General features: G+C 46.5%; 1 protein-coding gene across 1 annotated transcript; it reads left to right on the forward strand.

Annotated features, from left to right (window-relative positions):
- Positions 1 to 843: 843 nt before the first annotated feature.
- LOC131261032 (homeotic protein empty spiracles-like) lies at positions 844 to 18495 on the forward strand. The gene is made up of 3 exons (XM_058262917.1): positions 844 to 1696; positions 15996 to 16150; positions 18250 to 18495. Exons 1-3 carry the CDS (start codon positions 844 to 846, stop codon positions 18493 to 18495), a joined length of 1254 nt encoding a protein of 417 aa, XP_058118900.1.
- The last annotated feature ends 210 nt before the right edge of the window (positions 18496 to 18705 follow it).

The following is an 18705-nucleotide window of genomic DNA, read 5'->3' on the forward strand; positions in this document are numbered from 1 at the left end:
CGGGATATGGAGCGCCATTGGCGTGCGTGAACGTGAACCCTTTTTCCGGCGGTGGAAAGGTGCGTGCGAGCGAGAGGCAAACTGGGCGAAAGGATTGATCCGTCCGGGGCTGGTTTTTGTGTGATCCGATGCTGGCCCGATGACGTCGTGAGGCTGTCGTGGCAAGGGATTTCCCAGGCGAGCTTCTTCGCCACCGTCGGTCCGGGACTGTTCCGTTCCGTTGCTGGTACTAACACCTCACCGTTTGTCGGCTCCAATTCCGCTGTGCTCGTGTGTGTGTGTGTGTTTGTTTGTTGGTTTATTTTTTGCGTGTATCGATCGCCTCCCTTCAGCGTTCAGCGGTGCATGATGATTTTTGATGTGCCACTGCCGAAAAACAAGATCATAAGCCATAAAGACGCGCAAATGGTTGCGCTTCGTGTTGCGTGACGTGCGGCGCGCCGTTGCTTAGCGGTGTTTATATGGGAAGAAAAACGGCCTCCCCGTGGGTCGAGAAGATGTGCCGTTCGAAGTGCGAGTGATTGGTACATGCTGTGTGCCCGAATGGAACCCCCGGAAAAGCTCTAAATTTTACGCCAAAATGAGTGACACAACTCGTCAAATGTGTTGTGATTGAATGTGATTTCCGTGATTTTTTACTTTTGCCGAAATGTGTACGGCTGAGGAAAGGTTAGACTGGACAAGATAAGGCGATGTGTGAGTGACGTTCGAAGGCTTTTCAGTGAACCGCGTGAAAAATGCGACTGACATTATGTGGTTGAAATTTATAATAAATCCACACCTCAGGTGGATCTGAGTTAAAAACGGAAAAGTGAAGCAACATCCGGTGCCTCTTTTCCGGGCATGCCTATGGCAGCCGGGACGACGATCGTCATGGCGCTGCCTACACAGAAACCTCGCATCGGCTTCAGCATCGAGTCGATCGTCGGTGGTGGCCAGAACCGGCGGCCCCCGAAAGCCCCGTCGCCAACGCCGCCACCCTTCTCCCCCAACAGCGAATCGTCCGCCGAGCAACCGTTGAGTCCACTGGGCGAAGGTCACTTCCCGGCGGCCGAACAGCAATCACACTTCTTCCGAGGCCAAGCTCCAAACGGGAGTGACAGTTTCCTCCATCGGCCGTACGGGTCGTTTCCACAGCATCAGCGCGAGTTCCAACGGGTACCTCGAGGTTCCGGTATCTCCGGGACGTCTCCACTCGATCCGCATGTCCGTGGTGTTGCCGTGCAGTCGCCGCGGAGGACCCCGGACGATAATCAGAGCCCTCACTCGCGGTCCCTTCGGACGATAGATCTGAGCAGCAATTCTAGTCGAAGTCCACCCGCGGGCCAAACGTGTCTCTCGCCGGAACCGGCGCGGAACCATCGCCGGTCGGTGTCTCCTCCGACGCGAGGGCCCATCATGGTGCCGGGTGTTCCGGCCGGGCTGGTCCGACCGTTCCCGATGGGAGGCAGTGCGGCCGAGCTGGCGGTTCAGGCGGCCCACAATCAGCACTTGTTGGCGGCCCAGTTTCAGGCGGCCGCCGCCCATCTCGCCCACGTTCAAGCCCACGGCCCTGGCGGGTTCCATGGCCATCCGGCGCATCTGCACGGCCACCACCATCACCATCCTGCCAACATTCCGCGCGACAGTTACCCGCTCTACCCGTGGCTGCTGAGCCGACACGGACGTAACGTCTTCCCGCCCCGGTTTCCCGGAAGTAAGTACAGTATCTTGTGGATAGATCTTTGAATATTCTGTTAGCAAAAATAGAAACATCAATATTTTACATTTTTATTCAATCAAGATCTAACTTGATTTTTTCCAGGTTAAATATAAATACTCTGTGCTTAAAAACTGGTTGGGGAGCAACATGATCTTTTTATAGTTTAAATTATTCGAAACTAACTGAATGTTTTGCTGTACGATTATTTAAAGACAAGATCATTGATGTTTAACTAAACATCAATAAACTTGTGGGTAATTTGAGAGAATATTAAAATTCATTAAAAGCATTGAATCAACTCGAGGAAAAGCTTTTTCTTCATTGTAAAAATTGGTTTCAAGAACAGTTGAGAAAAATTCCATTCGAAACGAAATCTAAAACACGCCACTCGTTAAATTATTTGCACTTTCAAACAAGCAAGTTGGATCGTTTACAAACTCAACTTCAATACACGGAGGGGTGCACAAATTTAAAATAAATATTATTATTTCGCACCCGATACGATCCCATATCGGCATAGGGTGGCTTTGATTCTCACCCTCGTAGAACTTCCAGGGCGCAACACGGACTCACTTATCCGATCCGATCACGCCAATTCCCATCTCCGTTCGGATGCTAGATAAAATGGATGACAAACAGATAAGACCAATGGTGTAAAAAAATAGAACCCCAGCCGTTTGTTTATTAGCACGGATTAACGCGTCAAGCCACGGACGGTTCGAGGGGTTAAAATGCACACGGTCACAATGATTATTTACTTTTCCGTGGGTTTTTTTTCTTTCTCTCTTGTTCTTCTAATTGAGTGATAGATCGAAGCCGCACCAGAGACGCACCACGATCACGAGCGATAATGCGTCCGGACGGGCGGGAAAACATTTTCCCCCGGTTTAATGTGAGAAAATCAACATCAAAGTCAACCAGAGTGACGCAGATGGTTCGTTTGGCCGGTCCTGGGTGTCTCGAATGAAGAAGCGATGCAACCCTCGGAAAAGCGAAAAGCGCTTCCGAATGCGGTATCTGATGGTCTCACTTTGATTGACACCACAGGGGCACACATTGTTCGTCGCATCTCACAGCCGCTTCGCTTTGCACTGGTACAGATTGTGCCCAGCTTCGGTTGGAATTATTCCGGAAGGAAACTGTTAGGGTGGGGGAATTGAGGAGAAGCTTTTGAAGCCTAAGAATACCGCAGTGGCGGCCATTGTAGAGTATATAGAATTTAATGATGTTGTATTGTTGGTCAGAAGTTTTTGAACACTTCATCATAGGGTCAATTGGAAAGAAGTGAACGAAAAATTAATTTGTTGTTCGTGTCGCTCTAGTCAAAGAGAAGACCCATTACCTATTATTGATTAGCTATTTTATGTTTGTTAAATTTCATAAAATGATCTACTTTAGCTAAATCTTATAGTCAACTATAGAAATATTTTTTTAATGTTAAAAACATCAGCAAATTAGAATCCCTTTAGTATTTCGTAACTTTAGCGAATACGTTACACGGTATTACTTTTGTTCACATATTGTTTTATACAGTTTCATTACTCTTAAATTTCCTTACAGTATTTTTTGAGAATAAACTTAGATTCCTTGATAATGTCATCACATATTTAAAAAATAATAATATAAACAATCGTTTTACAAAAGTAAAACCAGTTGAAGCAATCAAAAACTGTTTGAAGTTTTGTAGAATCCTTACAAACAGAAGTAAAAACACAACAACAAGAAACATAGTCCTTGAAATTTCAAAGATTGCATAACTACAACCCGCTTGCCTTCAACTTACAACACTGTAGCGAATCGTTTTTTCTAGTCCTTTCTGCAATTCGATAGATTCTTTCACCGGAGAGCGGAAGTTCGATTCGTTACGCATCTCACACTTTCTTGCATGTGTTTCCAGTGGCCAATGCAGACACCCGGTCGCCTGCTGAGCCTCTCTCTTCCCCGAACGATAGATGCTTTCCCGGGCATTTCCTTTTCGGTTTCCAGTTGCAAAATAAAAAGACGCCGGTGGCCACGGTGGCTCTTCAAATTGGGCGTCCCGTTCGGAACCATCAAAGAAAGCGTCCTCTTTTGGTGTGTCCATTTCGGTAGCCTTCACGCACCAGCTCGGTATCGGTATGTCAACCGAATCTTGCGTCGCGTTCTCGACGCCTCTGCTTGTGCTGGACTGTTTTTTGGGCATGTTTAAAAATTGAAAAATAAAGTGCCAGACCTGAACCGACGATCGTTCCTTTCAACGGTCGGCGTTTTTTTAGTTTGTGACAAACTAATTGGTCCGATTTTAGGAGCAGATACATGCACATGCCATGAGCAGACGCATGCACGAAGTGATACATCGTATATGCTTATGAGCGCGATGATCAGGAACATCTGTATTCTCGGGCGGGAGACCACCGAGACGATAAGCGGTTGAAAGAAAGCATGAGAAAGGAGGGTTTTTTTTCGGAGGGTTTTTTTTGGTGCATGTCTCGTGTGTGTTCTTGTCGGTCTCAAGTGACAGCCGACGAGTGGAGAGCTCACACGCAACACTACACCGTTCGAATGGGACGAATAACTAATTCAACCTTTCGGGAAAACGGGCAAAGAAAGGCAGCAGAATGCACGATGTAGAATTAGTCGCCCGAAAGTCAATAATTGAGCGTGTAACGAGAGTCGCCCGGGTACAAGGTTTGTTCTCATTTCATCCCATTTAAAATTCCATAAATCTTCGCCTAGTTTCGGACCGCCCTGGCGAAAGGCGAAAGGCGAAAGGCGGACGGCGAGGGTTCTACATTACCATACAGACGGGCGAGACGACCGGTTAGTGCCGGCGAAAGTTGGGAATTAACTTCACTTAGCCTTTTGTAAAGACGGTGTGGGATGTGAGATTATCTCATGTCGGCCGAGGGTGACGAAAGTAACCGGGTGGGTGATCTCGCGCGGGAAACATGCACCAACACCACTGCACCGCTACCGATAACAACCCCGGCGAACTATTCAAGATGTAAGGCGCGAAGGGGTGGAAAAAGTGGTGCAGATTTTCCACCGCTCGATAACGACGCTCCTGACCTACAGTAGTTTGTTGATTTTCCTAACCGATGCCGAGGTCGGGCCGCCCGGGTCGTGCCCTCGTTTTCGCACCGCCAGCGACTTTGATTAACACAACGGCTTGCACATTATTGTTCCATTTGGATGGGACGTGGAGGTATTCGGGCATTCCGCTCCTCTTTCGCCCGCCATGTTTGCTGTGTTTTGTGCAAATAATAAATCAATATTGCCCACCGCGTACCTGACTACAATGCAAATTTGTTTCAATTTTAAAGAGAGTGAAACGAGAACCGATCGCACGACGAAGCGCTTGTCTGTGCTTTGAATAAAATGCGATAGAAAAACAAGGATGTTAACATGGAAGGTGAATAAGATTAAAACCCCTATACTTAGATACAAATTGGTTTAATATTTTGAAAACAAACAAAATGTATCAACAGTTGTTGAAATATGAAAGTATATTTTAAGAGTTTTGAATCATTCCTATTGAAATCCAGGTTTAAAGCTTATTATTAACAATATTTCTTATTATAACAATATAAAAGCTGCTTCAATAAATATTTAACAATATGATTAACGGTTCCCTTACAAATTTTTTGAATAAATTTTGTTTTCAAACGTAGCTTTAATTTCATTGAACTTATTCTAAATAATTGTACATTGAAATTTAAATTTTAATAACTTTTTTTTTTGTTACAATTTGGTCAAATAGCAATTGTCACTTCAATTTGATTTACACATATGTAAAAATTTGAAGTTGAAACAGAGGCATATTTAAACTGTCCAACGCAGCGTAATTACTGTGGCATAAGGTGTCGTGCCAAACTGCGTAGCACAAATCCTTCAACACCACCGGCAGGTCTGGGCACGTTCGCACATTTATTCGCCGTTGGAGAAAGAAGTCCAGCACACGAAGCGTTACCCTGCAAAACGCGGATCTCGTTTGCTTAAACTGCTGGCCCGGCTTAAGTGTTGTAATGCGTCTCGGTGCGTACGAGAATTCCAATTAGTGGATCAATCCGTGGGCCAGACGTAAACCAGGGAGTTTTGGGTTTGTCGTTACCGTCGCCGTCTTACTCGCCGTCATGATCATCACGATCATCATCATCGTCGTCAACGTGTTGGCCCCAGCGATGTCTTCGGATGCATGTGTTTTGATGTCGTCTGACACCACACGAAATGAATCAAAAACCCTTCGGGGAGGGTGAGGATCGTGAGGGGAAACGAGCTGGCTGGACAGAGTCCGGGGTGGGCAATGGTGTAGGTGTACCTTCGGTGCAACCGTGCGCTGGTGTGTGACATGCATAATTGACAGTAGCTATTAACGCGCGACGAAATGGTTGTCCTCCCCTGAGCGGCCACTCGATGCAAGAAGGGCAGGGTATGAGGATCGACGACAAGGGCAGTATATGAACCAATTTGCCTGCCGGCGAATGCAGTTCGCCCTCGGACGCGTAGTTAAGTCCGCGCTCGAACTTTCAGCAGCTAATTCCTCATCGAAAAGTGAGAAAAATAAATTTCCCCCACAATCGAGCGGGTTTTCCGCCGCGTTGTTCCGACCACCGATCGCGGAAAGGAGCCGTTCATGTTCGCCTTGCTGTCTCTTCCATTCGCCATCACATTTGTTTAATTCCTTCCCACCGTTGTCGTTTTCCCCCTCAATGTGAATCGACGAATGAAACTCTCCCTGCGCCGCATCCAAACGGAAAGGGAAACGAAACCGACAACAACGGGAGAAACTTAAAACAAAACCACGGAAGAGAAGGAACACAAAAAGAAATAAAACAAACCACAACGAGCGAACTAAATGCACAAACGAGTGTACGAACGAGCAGCCGACAATAATTAATTAGTTTACATCGTTCGGAAAAGGACCCTCTGTCCGTCGCAGGACGGAGGAGAAACAGAACTGCAAGCAAAAGACAATAGGGTGAACCGAAACGGGGGGAAGAGGAGCGGTTCGGGATAAATGTACAACTCCCAAAGGTGTTTTCATATATCAGTGCGTATATAAATAAAGATAATCTACGCCACGTTCCATTCTCCATTGCTCATCCTCGTGGGGTCGAATGGCATGAAAAAGGAAAATAACAAACATAAAAAATACTGTTGCATTTCGTTTTGGCTTGAAATTTTTCCTTTGTTGTCTTAACTGCTACTCCCTTTTGCGCCTTCCGGGCACCCACGACTGAGGCTCCGCGGGGCTTAAAGCAGTTTGACGATTTAGTACATTAAAAGGACCCCTAAATTGGCCGGCGAGGAAGTGCATTCCGGTCCCGAATGCAACAGATTCTAGCGTTTAAAATCCATAACACATTTATCGCGCGGGTGCCCAGCTCACAATAAAAATGATTAGTGAGATCTTATTTTCTTATTTCGCGCCCGGAGATCGCGTGCTCGGTTGTCGTGTCGTTTGTGCGTGCTTGGTGCCTCGGTACGTGTGTGCGTTAAAAGGAGTCGATGAGTCCATCGGCCGATGAGACCCCAGCTGGGACCTGCTTCCCTTTTTCCTCCCCTTGGCACGTCCCTTCTCCGTCAGGAAGAGTGTTAACTAACACGCAATGCTTATGTTGTTTCTTTGGGAACAGATATGCAGCCCGACAGGGATCGTCTGGCTCGGGGGAAAGGGGCCCGGGGGGAAACGATTGCGATCAGCTTGTGTTGTTTTGCTAGACGTTGAAGGCATAATACGTCCCACAAAATGCCAGCCACGAGAATGTGATTCTGACCATTGAAAGATAGCTTCTCCGCCCACTGGAAATCGTTGAGAGGTGGAAAATATTTCACCTAATCAAATTGGTGATTGGTGATTTTCTTCTCCGTTCAAAGACGTTTTGAGGACAGGTGGTTTCATTTTCTTATAAGGACAGGTGTTTGAGCTTTGATGAAAGGGAATTAATAGTTTGATTTAATGTTATAAGGTGCACCAAAACCTGGGAGGGAACCTGTTTTTCCCGGGATTAAGTTGCTTGCGTTCGGGGGCGTTTCCTCAAAATGGTGGTAAACAGTTTTGTTGCACAGCAATATTTGTTCGAGATATCAAATACTTTATGGGTAAAAATCAATCATTCTAAAATTGGTTTCTAAGGGAAACATTACACAAAAGAAATACAACAAGTTTGAGACAAATAAATTATCAATTAAGTATATTAAAGAATGTGGGAGGATATTTTTTTTGTGCTTTTGAAGACATGGTGGCAGTTTTGGCCGTTATAAGTTTTATTAAAACGTAAATAAATTAATTGAAGCCAAAAACGAGCTTTGTTGGAAATGTTTGCTACATTCTTGCGGTTTTCAAATTAATTTATTTTTTAAGAATTTCCAACTTACGGCCGTTTTCTATAAATTTTTAAAAGTGTTCCATACATTTACTGTGTGAATTTATTAAATACTTTGGCGTGTGGGATAAAAATTATCCCTTTTTATAATGTTCCTTACTTGAATTAAGAAACATCAACCAACTTTTGTTTACATACACCAATTTGCCAATGATCCGTACCTTGCCGATAAAAAAAATGAAACATTTCTTTCAAATAAAATAACTAATGAGAGATAAACGAAACAACGTCAGTATAATCACTTATTTGGCTTATTGGAGCGTTCATGCAACGTACACCGAGCATGTAATGAGCTGCCTGCATTTCTAATCATCATACACGCGCTCGTCACTGGCCATCAGCTGCACTTTGTCCCCCTTTCCCCCACTCGCGGCTCACGTCTGCGTCGAGCAATCAATTTGGTACCATTTTGATTGGCAATTTATGACGTCCGATTGCATCTGCGCGCTCCATATTCATCCCGGTTGTTTTGTGCGCGCTTAATAATCGGCCCCATCTCCCGTGACCGTGGTTTCGGGTATCAATTATCGTAACCGAAGGAAATCCAGCTGAACCAGTTTTTGGACCTGTGGAATCTTTTTTGACTTCTGTCGAACGGTTACTTTTGTTTATTTGTCTGTTTGTTAGTTCGATACCCGTTCCGAGATCGACTATCTTGATCTCGATAAGAAGCTGACGTTGCATCGGGCGGTAGCAGGACGTCGCGTTCGACAGCATAAATACTCTATCCGGCAGTCTAAATTAACCGTACCGTGCAGTTTTCCTTCTCCCTTCTCGGATACGGTTAATTAGGGTCGAATCAGCATTTTGCCGGTGTGTGTTTGCTTGTGCATTTTATTTATCCACCCAACGAGATCTCATTACGAAATGTTTAGCTCCATTCTGGCATCGGGGCTCGCACCCCTCCTGCGCTAATGGTACATTGTCCGGTAGGGTAATGAAATAAATTTCTGGTCGCGAAATGGACGACGTTAGAGCAATCAGAATCGGGGCCAGAAAGGGGTGAGTTCTTTATCTGCACGAGGGGAAACAAACCACACGCCATCGTCACTGACTTGGGGAATGCAAATAGGAAAAACAATTGATAATGGTAGTGATGCTTGTGCTCGTGATCGTGACGGTGGCCGAATGGGGTCAACGGTTGGTGTGTGCATATTATTATTAAATCAATTTTGCAGACCCCACGTTGGCCAGGGTTCGAAGGATGCGGAGAAGCGAGGAGGCAGATTTGGAGCGCAAGAAAGCGCGAATAAACATCGTATCCGTTCGCGCAACGGCTAACTGTGGTAGCGAGACAACAAATTCATTAGTATCATAATTAAGCCGGCTAGCCACGCCATCGCCCGCATGTTGATTGGGTTGATTGGAGCAAGGGCACTCGAAAAGAGGGGGGCTCTAGCACGGAGGGAGGGAGCTTTTTGTGCCCGCAATTGATCGTGATCTTCTCGTGATCAAAGACGTGATTTTTTGTTTTTGCTCAACAAAAAGGCAGCCACAGCTAACCACCACGGTTGGAGTATGTGCTTTGCTGCCTTGTGCTCTGACACACATAACACGCTTCTTGCGGAATGCACCCGTTCGGGCTTCGATGCAGCGCTGCCAGAGCGCTGTAATTATTTTCGTTTATCTTCATTGCTCTTAATTGCCACCAAATTAGAGATAATTTAATTAAACGCTACATTTTGCGCGGATCTTGCGGATTACGTGAGCTGCGTGTGGTGAATAATTTTTCTTTTTGTAACGTCATGGAGTTGCTGTACACGCTTTAGTGAATCTTTTTTAATGGTATACAATCTGGAAGTGACTAGGCTCTTCTTATCGAAACTCATCGATATTCCGTTGGTTTTATGAATATTTTAGAATCTCGTAGATAAGGCGTTACAGCTTAAGCCTGCTCGTACTGCAAGATGGATTGAACGGTTGTGAACAAACCAACTTTTCGCTGTGCAATTTCATCAACGTTTATGTTATAAAAGTACTAACCTGTTGCCAATCTATTTACATCGACCATAATGAGTAAAGAAAATCCTGAAGCAGCATGAAACAAAAACACAAAAAGTCGGCTCAGTGAGTGATCTACTGAATTAATTTGAAGCCCGCTCGAATGAGCTCACACATGCCTTTTGATTGCACCGCACATAGTTGGCAGTTAATTTAAACATAGATTATTTATTCTTCCCGACCACGCGGGTCCGGGTGGAAAACAAAATAACAGCACGGATCGATGAAGCCGCCGAAACGGATCACCACTCGGGACCGCGCGAGACCGTATGCACCGGGTGTGCATGTAATGTGCATCACGATTAGTGCACATTATGCACCGAAATCAATCAAATTAAGCATCGTTAAGGTGAGCGAACCGGGGAAGACTCCGATCGAAAAACCCGGCCGATCGGGAAAGAAGGTGCACACGCACACACGCACATGGCGTTCGCCCCGGGCACTCATTAAAAACCCGCGCGAACGAGCGCCGTGTCCTGGCGGTGTAACGCACGTACGTCAGCGCGCCAGAGGAACGCCATTATCAAAATGATGGACAATCGAAGCAAAATGATCGCCCTCGGGGTCGGGCACGGATGTTGATCGGGAGAGCCCGCGCTGTACTGCACATGCTATAATTACACCGCCATTAATACGATCCCGATCCGATCCGATGCCCCCCCTTTGCGTCGCCTGCTTCGATGCCACCGTCCCTCCACCTTTGGCCAATTTTCGCCATTTGCTCGGTCGGTCGGTGCTTTTCTTCGCCGCGGTTTTTTAAACCCCGCCGGCGATCAATTTAGTGCGCGAAAAACTGATGCGAAAGGCGCACGAACCAGGAGGGGGGCACCGGGGAAGGAAGTTGCCGCGGCCGCCTGCGAAAAAGGTTGCCCGGGTTGTTTGCTTACTACCAACCGGGAATTACGGGGTTTGATCGGGCGAAGGGTTTTGCACTCCTGTTGCATTCCCCAAGCGGGGGAAAAAAAACCAACTGCCCCGACGCCGTCCGGTGGGCCTTCAATTTGGCTGCTTGTGTGTGAATGTTTGCGAATTAATTCGCTCGGCTTGCGGAGGACGGGGTTGATTTGGCAGCCGGGAAATAATTGGAATCAATTGTTGAACACTTTACACGCGGCCCGAAGATCGGCCACGATGTGTTCGCGGTTCCTGCAACCGATGGGAACAATCAACCACCAATTGTCCTGCCCCACGCACACAAGCAAAGGCACACACACACACACTCATCGGTCGCCGTGTCACGTTGGCGCCTTTTTTGTTGCAGTTTTCCCGCGTGCTCGATCGAACTGCAGTGCGTTTTTCCTCGCCTCCGTTCGATGTTGATGCACCGCACTGCGGTTCTGCGATGTCGATCAACTAATGCGATATTAAACGCTAGGTTTGGGCGAAAAGTTTAAAAACAGATGCAGCGTGATAATATGCACCCCGCGTGGGGCACTTCCGTTTGAAGCGGGGGAAATGACAATGTTGCCACAATTCGTTGCCGTTTTCGAAGGTTGGCTCGCGATAGCCTCATTAGAGGCTGGATTCCGATAGTCTCAGCTCGTGCAGCTGTCAGTGTGACATTAGCGCTTATCCATCACCATCATCTTTGGAACGTTTCCGTCGACCACATTTGAAGTTCGTTTGGAAGTTTGCGAATCCGCCGATTTTTATCTCTCCGCAATTGGCAAACCTATATTCCGCCAAACAACCAACGAAGTACTCCTGCCCCCTCTGGCACGTTGGTTCGCAATGTGGGTGACCTGATCGATCACCCGGGCCGGTAGTGACGTTGATATGATGCACCAGCAGCACACCTCCTGCTCCTCCGCCACCGCTTTTTTTCCGTTGGCCTTTTAGTGTTCAATTATAAAGCCATTAATCACAAACTAGTGAAGTTCTGTCAGGTTTCGAGTTTGTTTCTTTTCGCCGCCCAACGAGCAACGGGCACCGTTTTCGGAAGTGGGCAGGAAGGTCCTCCAGCTCGGTGGTGCAATTCGATGGTTTTATTTGTACACGGAAATCGCCGCAATCCCACCCGAACCCCAGCCGTGCTTCCGGGGGTTCGGGGGTTGCCGGTTTTGCCGTTCGAGACTGCGCGAATATATTTAGCGTTTTGACGATCGATTTGCGTTGACGGCGACGCGCAAACCTGATTTGGCATTTCAATTGGAACACCGTTTGTTGATAGCCCTGACAGGGCCCTCGTAGAATGTTTCAGCTGCCTGCTGGAAAGGGTTCGAGTTGGTGTTGGATTCATTTTCTGGGCCTTTTTTTGGGTGGGGCTAGTATACACAGTGCAGCCCGTTGTTGGGAGCTTTCGCGTGCTGGATTGTTTATATTTATGTCGGTATTATGGATTTTGGCTAATGCGGCAAATGTACAGCTTCGTCCGGCGATGAATTTCGCCACCGAAAACGACACAAAGTTATGTTTGAAAAAGATGTTATATGTGAAAGGAATGATTTCCAACAGTTTCTTTATTTGGGGAAAAACAGAACTTATCTAAAAGTAACAACGTAAATACAATGTTTTGGTAAAAGGAAGGTTTACGAATGCTACAGAACATTGATTTCAATTTAAATAAATTTACTCTCTTTGGTACTCCTTTTCGCATTTCGTCTGCATAGAGTCATTGCTCAGATTATATCACATATCTGAATTATAATTTCGGAACCATTAATTTTGTAATTTCCAATTAACATAATAAAAACATTTACTTTGCTACAATAAAAAACTTACAACAAAAGCTTATCACGGATTTATTTATGTTGAATTGTGTATTTATGGTGAATGGAAAATAAACTTGATTGAATTTTTCAACATAAAACATTTTGTTGCTTGCCCTGGTTGCTAAAAATTGAATATTATCCGCTCAGAATAGGGTAATTTTGAACAATATTTCGTATGCAAACTACTTAAACTCTACTAGTTTTGTTTGTTTACATAGACTTGTGTGGGTGCTGTAATTCGGTATGTTAAACAGTACATATTTTAAAGATTTAAGACTCTTTGCAAACAAAACTGTACGCTTGTTGAACAAATAACAAAAGTTTGTGTTGTACCTCAGAAAATCAGGTCAATTAGTTTGAAAATCCATATCCGAGAAGCGTTACGAAACGATTGCAAGTAACACCCAACAGTGACGGGAAATTTTCTTTCAATAATTACAAGTCTCCACAGCCTCGTCCTGACGCCTGCAATTGGCATCCGTTTGTGCAGCAACTCTCTATCTCGCTGTTTGATCTTGCGGCAGCTAATGCGTCGGTGATCGATCGCTCCGCAAACCGGTCGCTCCGTCGGTTGGTGTCCCCGGCCCAATGACTCTCTGGCCAGGCCTGATTAGAGCCTGGGTGCGTAATCAACAGCCACCGCACTGCGCTCGGGCTCGGGCGGCGCAGGAGTGTTGTTGATTTCCTTTTTTTTTACGCTCTCCCCTGACTTCTACTTTATTTAACGCTTGCGTTTAGTGCCAATTAGTAGATTAACTATTTATTAAAACTCATTAGGCTTGACAAGCAAAGTGACAAGTTTATAAAATATTGCACATAAAACCAGCATGTGATTGGCCGGTACTCCGGTCGCACTTCGCACTGGCTGCTAGTGGCCGGGGTCGGTAATAATAACCGCCACCACTACGAACGCGAAGAAAACGACGACGACGACGACGACGACGACGACGACGATGATGATGATGATGTTGCTCGATGGGCAAGTAATGTGCCACATGATGGAGTCGCTCCGGGTGACACATCGGCCGATTGGCACGCAAAAAAGACGCAAATGAGAGGGAACGAGAGCGAGCGGGAAAGGGGGAAGGAGAAAAAAACATTGCATGTGCATGTGCAACGAGCGGCGGCTTCGGTGGAGAATGGGTCGATGTCGGGAGCAACCATCAGACACCCCGCCATCGCTTCACCCTACGCCCTCGAGATCATTAACGGTTTTGCGATAAATTAGTCCTCCTTCGTCCTCCCGCCCCCTCCCGGGGTGCCCCTGCCCCGGTGCGCCGCCCTGCTCCTGGGCGCAATGATAGGAAACCGATTAAGAAACTGTTTATTAAAGACCAATTCTTTTCTCGTTTTCATCATTTCAGTGCACAGCGCGCGAGCGGCTGCGGTGCACCCATCATGCCCTAACCGGATGGACAAGCACCCATATAGAGCCTGTACTGGTAGTGGTGGTGGTGCTAGTGGGCCTCATTTAAAAAAGGGCTTCTCTTTTCATTGCTGCTCGCTACTGCTGCACCCGCGCGTGTGTGTGTGTGTGTGTGTGTGTGGATGCAAATGCATGCACCATAATGATGTGTAATTATTTAATTATATTGTGTTTTATAGGCAGACCGTGGCTCGGCCGTGGGTCGAACCGACGACGTCCCGGGGGAGCCTCGGTTGAGTCGTGTCGAGCCGGGCGGGGGGACAACATGAAATATGCAGAATAAAAAGGACCGTCGAACTCGAAAAACCGATCACAATGGACCGACCGGTGGCAATCATGCCGGCGGGAAACCGGGCTCCGATCTGGTAGCGATTCTGGTGGCGATGTTGATTGCCTTCAAATTCGTTAATTTTTCCCCGAACGCAGGAGGAGATGATTGGGTGGAACGAGTTTTGTTCCAGCATCGTATTTTGGGATGATTGATTTTTGCGTAATTTCTTTTTAATTTCGATGCGATTCTTGCTTATCTCTTCCGAGACGTTTGCAAATTTTACTGATAAAGTTCACTTCATATTCACAAATTATTTAGTACTGCTATAGAAATTATTTATAAATTGAGTGAGTTAGTAGAACTTTCAATTTAACATGCAAAACAATTTCATATTGTCTACGGATTTATTTAAAACAATCTTTCAAACTCTCTACTCAAATTCCTTTTCTTCAGGCGGTTGCATCGTAAAACGGGCGCAATGTAAAGCCAAATCAAGATTGATGAGACCCGATGATCTTTCTGGCTAAATTTATTCGTACGGTTTCAGTCAAAAAATCAAAGAGAAATAGTTACCACTTCGAATTCCTTTCTCTACGTCGTCCGAAGCAGAAGGCCCCAAGGCGAGCACGAACCTTTTTCCGCTACTCAAATCAAATTGTGCACGCAAACCGTCAACGGGAAAAGGGAACGGGGTGGGATCGAGCTCCCCTTCCCCCTTTCCTTGCCCTACCACTTCTCCACTACGTGTCCGACAGGGCCTTTGCAGAGCGTTCGCGTTCGTCCTGACGTCCATCAAATCAGCTTGTTAGTAAATTATCACATCGCGGCCAAAGTAAACTCCTCATAAACATTAGGACATAATGGAGGCAAGCGTAGAAAATCGTGAAAACGTTATTATCGCCGCACGCATTTCGGAGCATTCCTGTCCGGGTCCCGGTTCCGGTCTCTGGTGTGTTTGTGCGCTGGGCGGGTTGAACGGGGAAAAACGGAGAACAAAAAACGTCATGAAGGATAGAATAAGGGGAGCGTAAGAGAGCGCACGTATTTCCATGCGCGCTCGCATTCCCGGGACAGCTGACAGTGGCCCCCGGCGGCCGGTGAGAATTATCAGGCAAATTACCTTCTGTCAGTTTCACCGCGGTGGACGCCGGGCAGGGCCAGGGGAAAGCCGGGAAGAGCCAGGAGTGGGCCCCCTCGAGGACCGTTTTGTTCGCTGTGTCGAAACGCAATCACGTTGCCAAGTTCTAACGAGAACGGCACGGCCCCTTCAAGGGAGCATCTAAGGGAGGGCTGGGCGGGACGAGAAGGAAACTTTTGAAATGGTCCTTCTGGAATGCAGCATCCTCGACGACGTAGAGGCGCCCGTCCGGTCACATTAGCCTCGATTGCGCTGGTGGTAACACTTTTTGAAACATTCGAGAAAACGCGTTTTCCATCACTTCCATCAATATATTAAACAATACTTTCGCAAAACACAAACAAACAGGCCTTGTAATTGATAATGTTTTCCTATTCGCAGACTACCTGCTGCCATTTCGAAAACCGAAGCGAGTGCGGACGGCCTTTTCCCCATCGCAGCTGCTGAAGCTGGAGCACGCCTTCGAGAACAACCACTACGTGGTCGGTGCGGAAAGGAAAACTCTGGCGCAAGCGCTCAGTCTCACCGAAACGCAGGTAAGTTGGGGGGAAAATGTGTTGTACATAAGGGCTGAGAGAGGGTACTTGAATCCGGGGACGTATCCAAACGGTTGGTCGAATCTTCGAGGCGTCGGGAGATGATGATAGGTTGGAACGTCTATGAAAGCTATCAAAACGGGATCAATATGGGGGGAAATTTGTCAGGATTAACAACGCCACCGGTTGTTTGTGAACTGTTTTTACAAGGAATTTATTTTGTTTTTATTTAATTTTATACGTTTTAACAGTTTTAGATGTTTCAAAAAGGACACATGAAAATGATTTTCAGGATAAAGATTATGGAAAGAATAGAAGAGGCATGAACTTCATCTTAAACTAATCGTACAGTTTATTGTTTACTTCCAAGAAACACCGGGCACTCAAATCATGTCCCCGAAAGGACGCGAGAAAATTGAAATCAGAGGCGAGAAAATACGATGCCACACTCGAGTCGGGTGTGTTTGCAAACTAGTTTTCCATTTTATGTCGAACCTACCGTTCCCTGGTGGTGCACGTTTGATTGTGGTGCTCGTATAAAGGAGCTTCCTTTAGGCGACTCCGTCGTCTCATCTGCATCGTCACCAAAGGATGATCCTTGTGGCTGGAGTTGAAAAGAACACAATATACTTGTAAACATAAACACACACACACAGAAGCACTCGATACAGCTCAAACTCGTTAGCGAATAGCGTTGAGCGAGCTTTGAAAAAGGCACCGAGGTGGATGATGAAGGCAATTTTCCCTCCATTTTATTGGATTGGCTCGAAAATTTGATCACGTACGGGCGAAGGGGGATTTGCCACTCACCCCAGCCCTCTCAATGTCGTTTCGTTTCGGCCCTTTTTCGATTCGACGTTTGAGTGTGTTTTTTTTTCTCTTCTTGTTGTTGCTCTGGTATCGGTTTTCCTTCTCGATTATACCGCCTAGGGTCGGCACACCGGAACAACCCTCGGCGTAGTGGAGGGAAAATAAATTGTTAGCACTTTGTTGAACAAATATTCGCAATCTGCCACGAATCCTGCTGCGGGGCGAAAGTGTGACGGTGGAATGGGGCCAGCTTCGAGCAACGAGCGTGCGCCGAGACAACGTGGCTCGATGCAATGCGGCAAGGAAAATATGAAAAACCGCGTAAACTCCCCCATAATCAACCGGGCCAGCCGAAGATCTGAAGCCCGCTCTGATGTGCTTGTCGTCAGGGACGTCGACGATGACGACGACGAGGGTTATAAGGGATGCTGAAATAACATTAAGTTGGCAAGTGGTTTTCTTCGGCACATCCGCCTCGCCGTACCGTGGCGTGGTTTCACGAACCGAGAGGGGGCCGCGCTGATGATGAACCGACGCTTCCGTGTCGTTTTGCCGGAGCAGCCATTATCGGGCGAGTAATAAAATGGAGGATAAGGTAGTTAGCAGTTAATAAAATGCGTATCAATTCCCAATTGCACACGATCCGTGTTGTGTAGGGGAAGTTCCGGATGGAAGGGGAGAGAAAACGAGGTCAAGCGCGCAGTAGGAGGAGAGACTAAAGTGGTTGAAAGTTTACGCACCGAAGGGTTCGGCTACAGTGTAGGGCGGAACAATGGAAGATGATTATGCGGAGGATTAATTTCCAAGTAGATTGATTTTGCATGACCGATTTTGAGGAGGATTGAGATTCGATTTAACTTTACGCCTTCTAATTACCTGAAACCGATTGGTAAGACATTAAGTAAGATTTTAGATTGCAGAATAGTCATTTTAAAAAAAAACAGTCAAACACAGCAAATTAAACATTTTTAATTTCAATAATACTGTTGCTGTTTGAATAACATCTGCCAATCACAAATATTTTACTACTCTGCATGAAATAAACGAAGTTCAAGTGAAATAAATTACCCGGAGTAACTAGTAGAACATATTTGGATGGGATTAATACTAACAAAGGGGGTTAGTGACATTATATTTTCCTCTTAAACGCTCCATTTCCCCCGGAGTTTGGTCCCCGCTTTCGTGGGCACGTGGCTCGGTTAAGCAAATTTAATGGTCCGTGCAGCAAGCGAAGTGATTTATCGAATTATAACGCTATTTGACTGGTGGCTTTGCCTTCTTTCCCGTAGGTGAAAGTGTGGTTCCAGAACCGGCGCACCAAACACAAGCGCATGCAGCAGGAGGAGGATGCAAAGTCGGGCGGGAACGGTGACGGCAGTGGCGGAGGAACGCGCAGTCCCGGCAGCCCCGGAGGCACCTACGAGGACGACGACGAGGAGGACGAGCTAATCGACATGGAGATGGATGACGAGTGTCCCAGCGGGGGCGAAGACGACGACGACGACCACGGCGAGGACGACCATAATCGTGGATAAATCGAAACGAGCGGAAACCTCTCGCAAGGAAAGGCGCTTTCTTTGGGAATTAAGAAGGGTAATGGAGCATTTTTCCGATGGAAAATCTTATCCTTTCGATTTCACGTCGCTCCCTGGAGGATGAGAACAATGTCCTGTACAAACAAACAGTCAGTGACTGTGGCGATCTAAGTTCCTTTCTGTTGATAAGTGTATTGTGAGTTAATCAAA

Source organism: Anopheles coustani, chromosome 3 (assembly GCF_943734705.1).
Source record: "Anopheles coustani chromosome 3, idAnoCousDA_361_x.2, whole genome shotgun sequence".
Lineage (NCBI taxonomy): Eukaryota > Metazoa > Arthropoda > Insecta > Diptera > Culicidae > Anopheles > Anopheles coustani.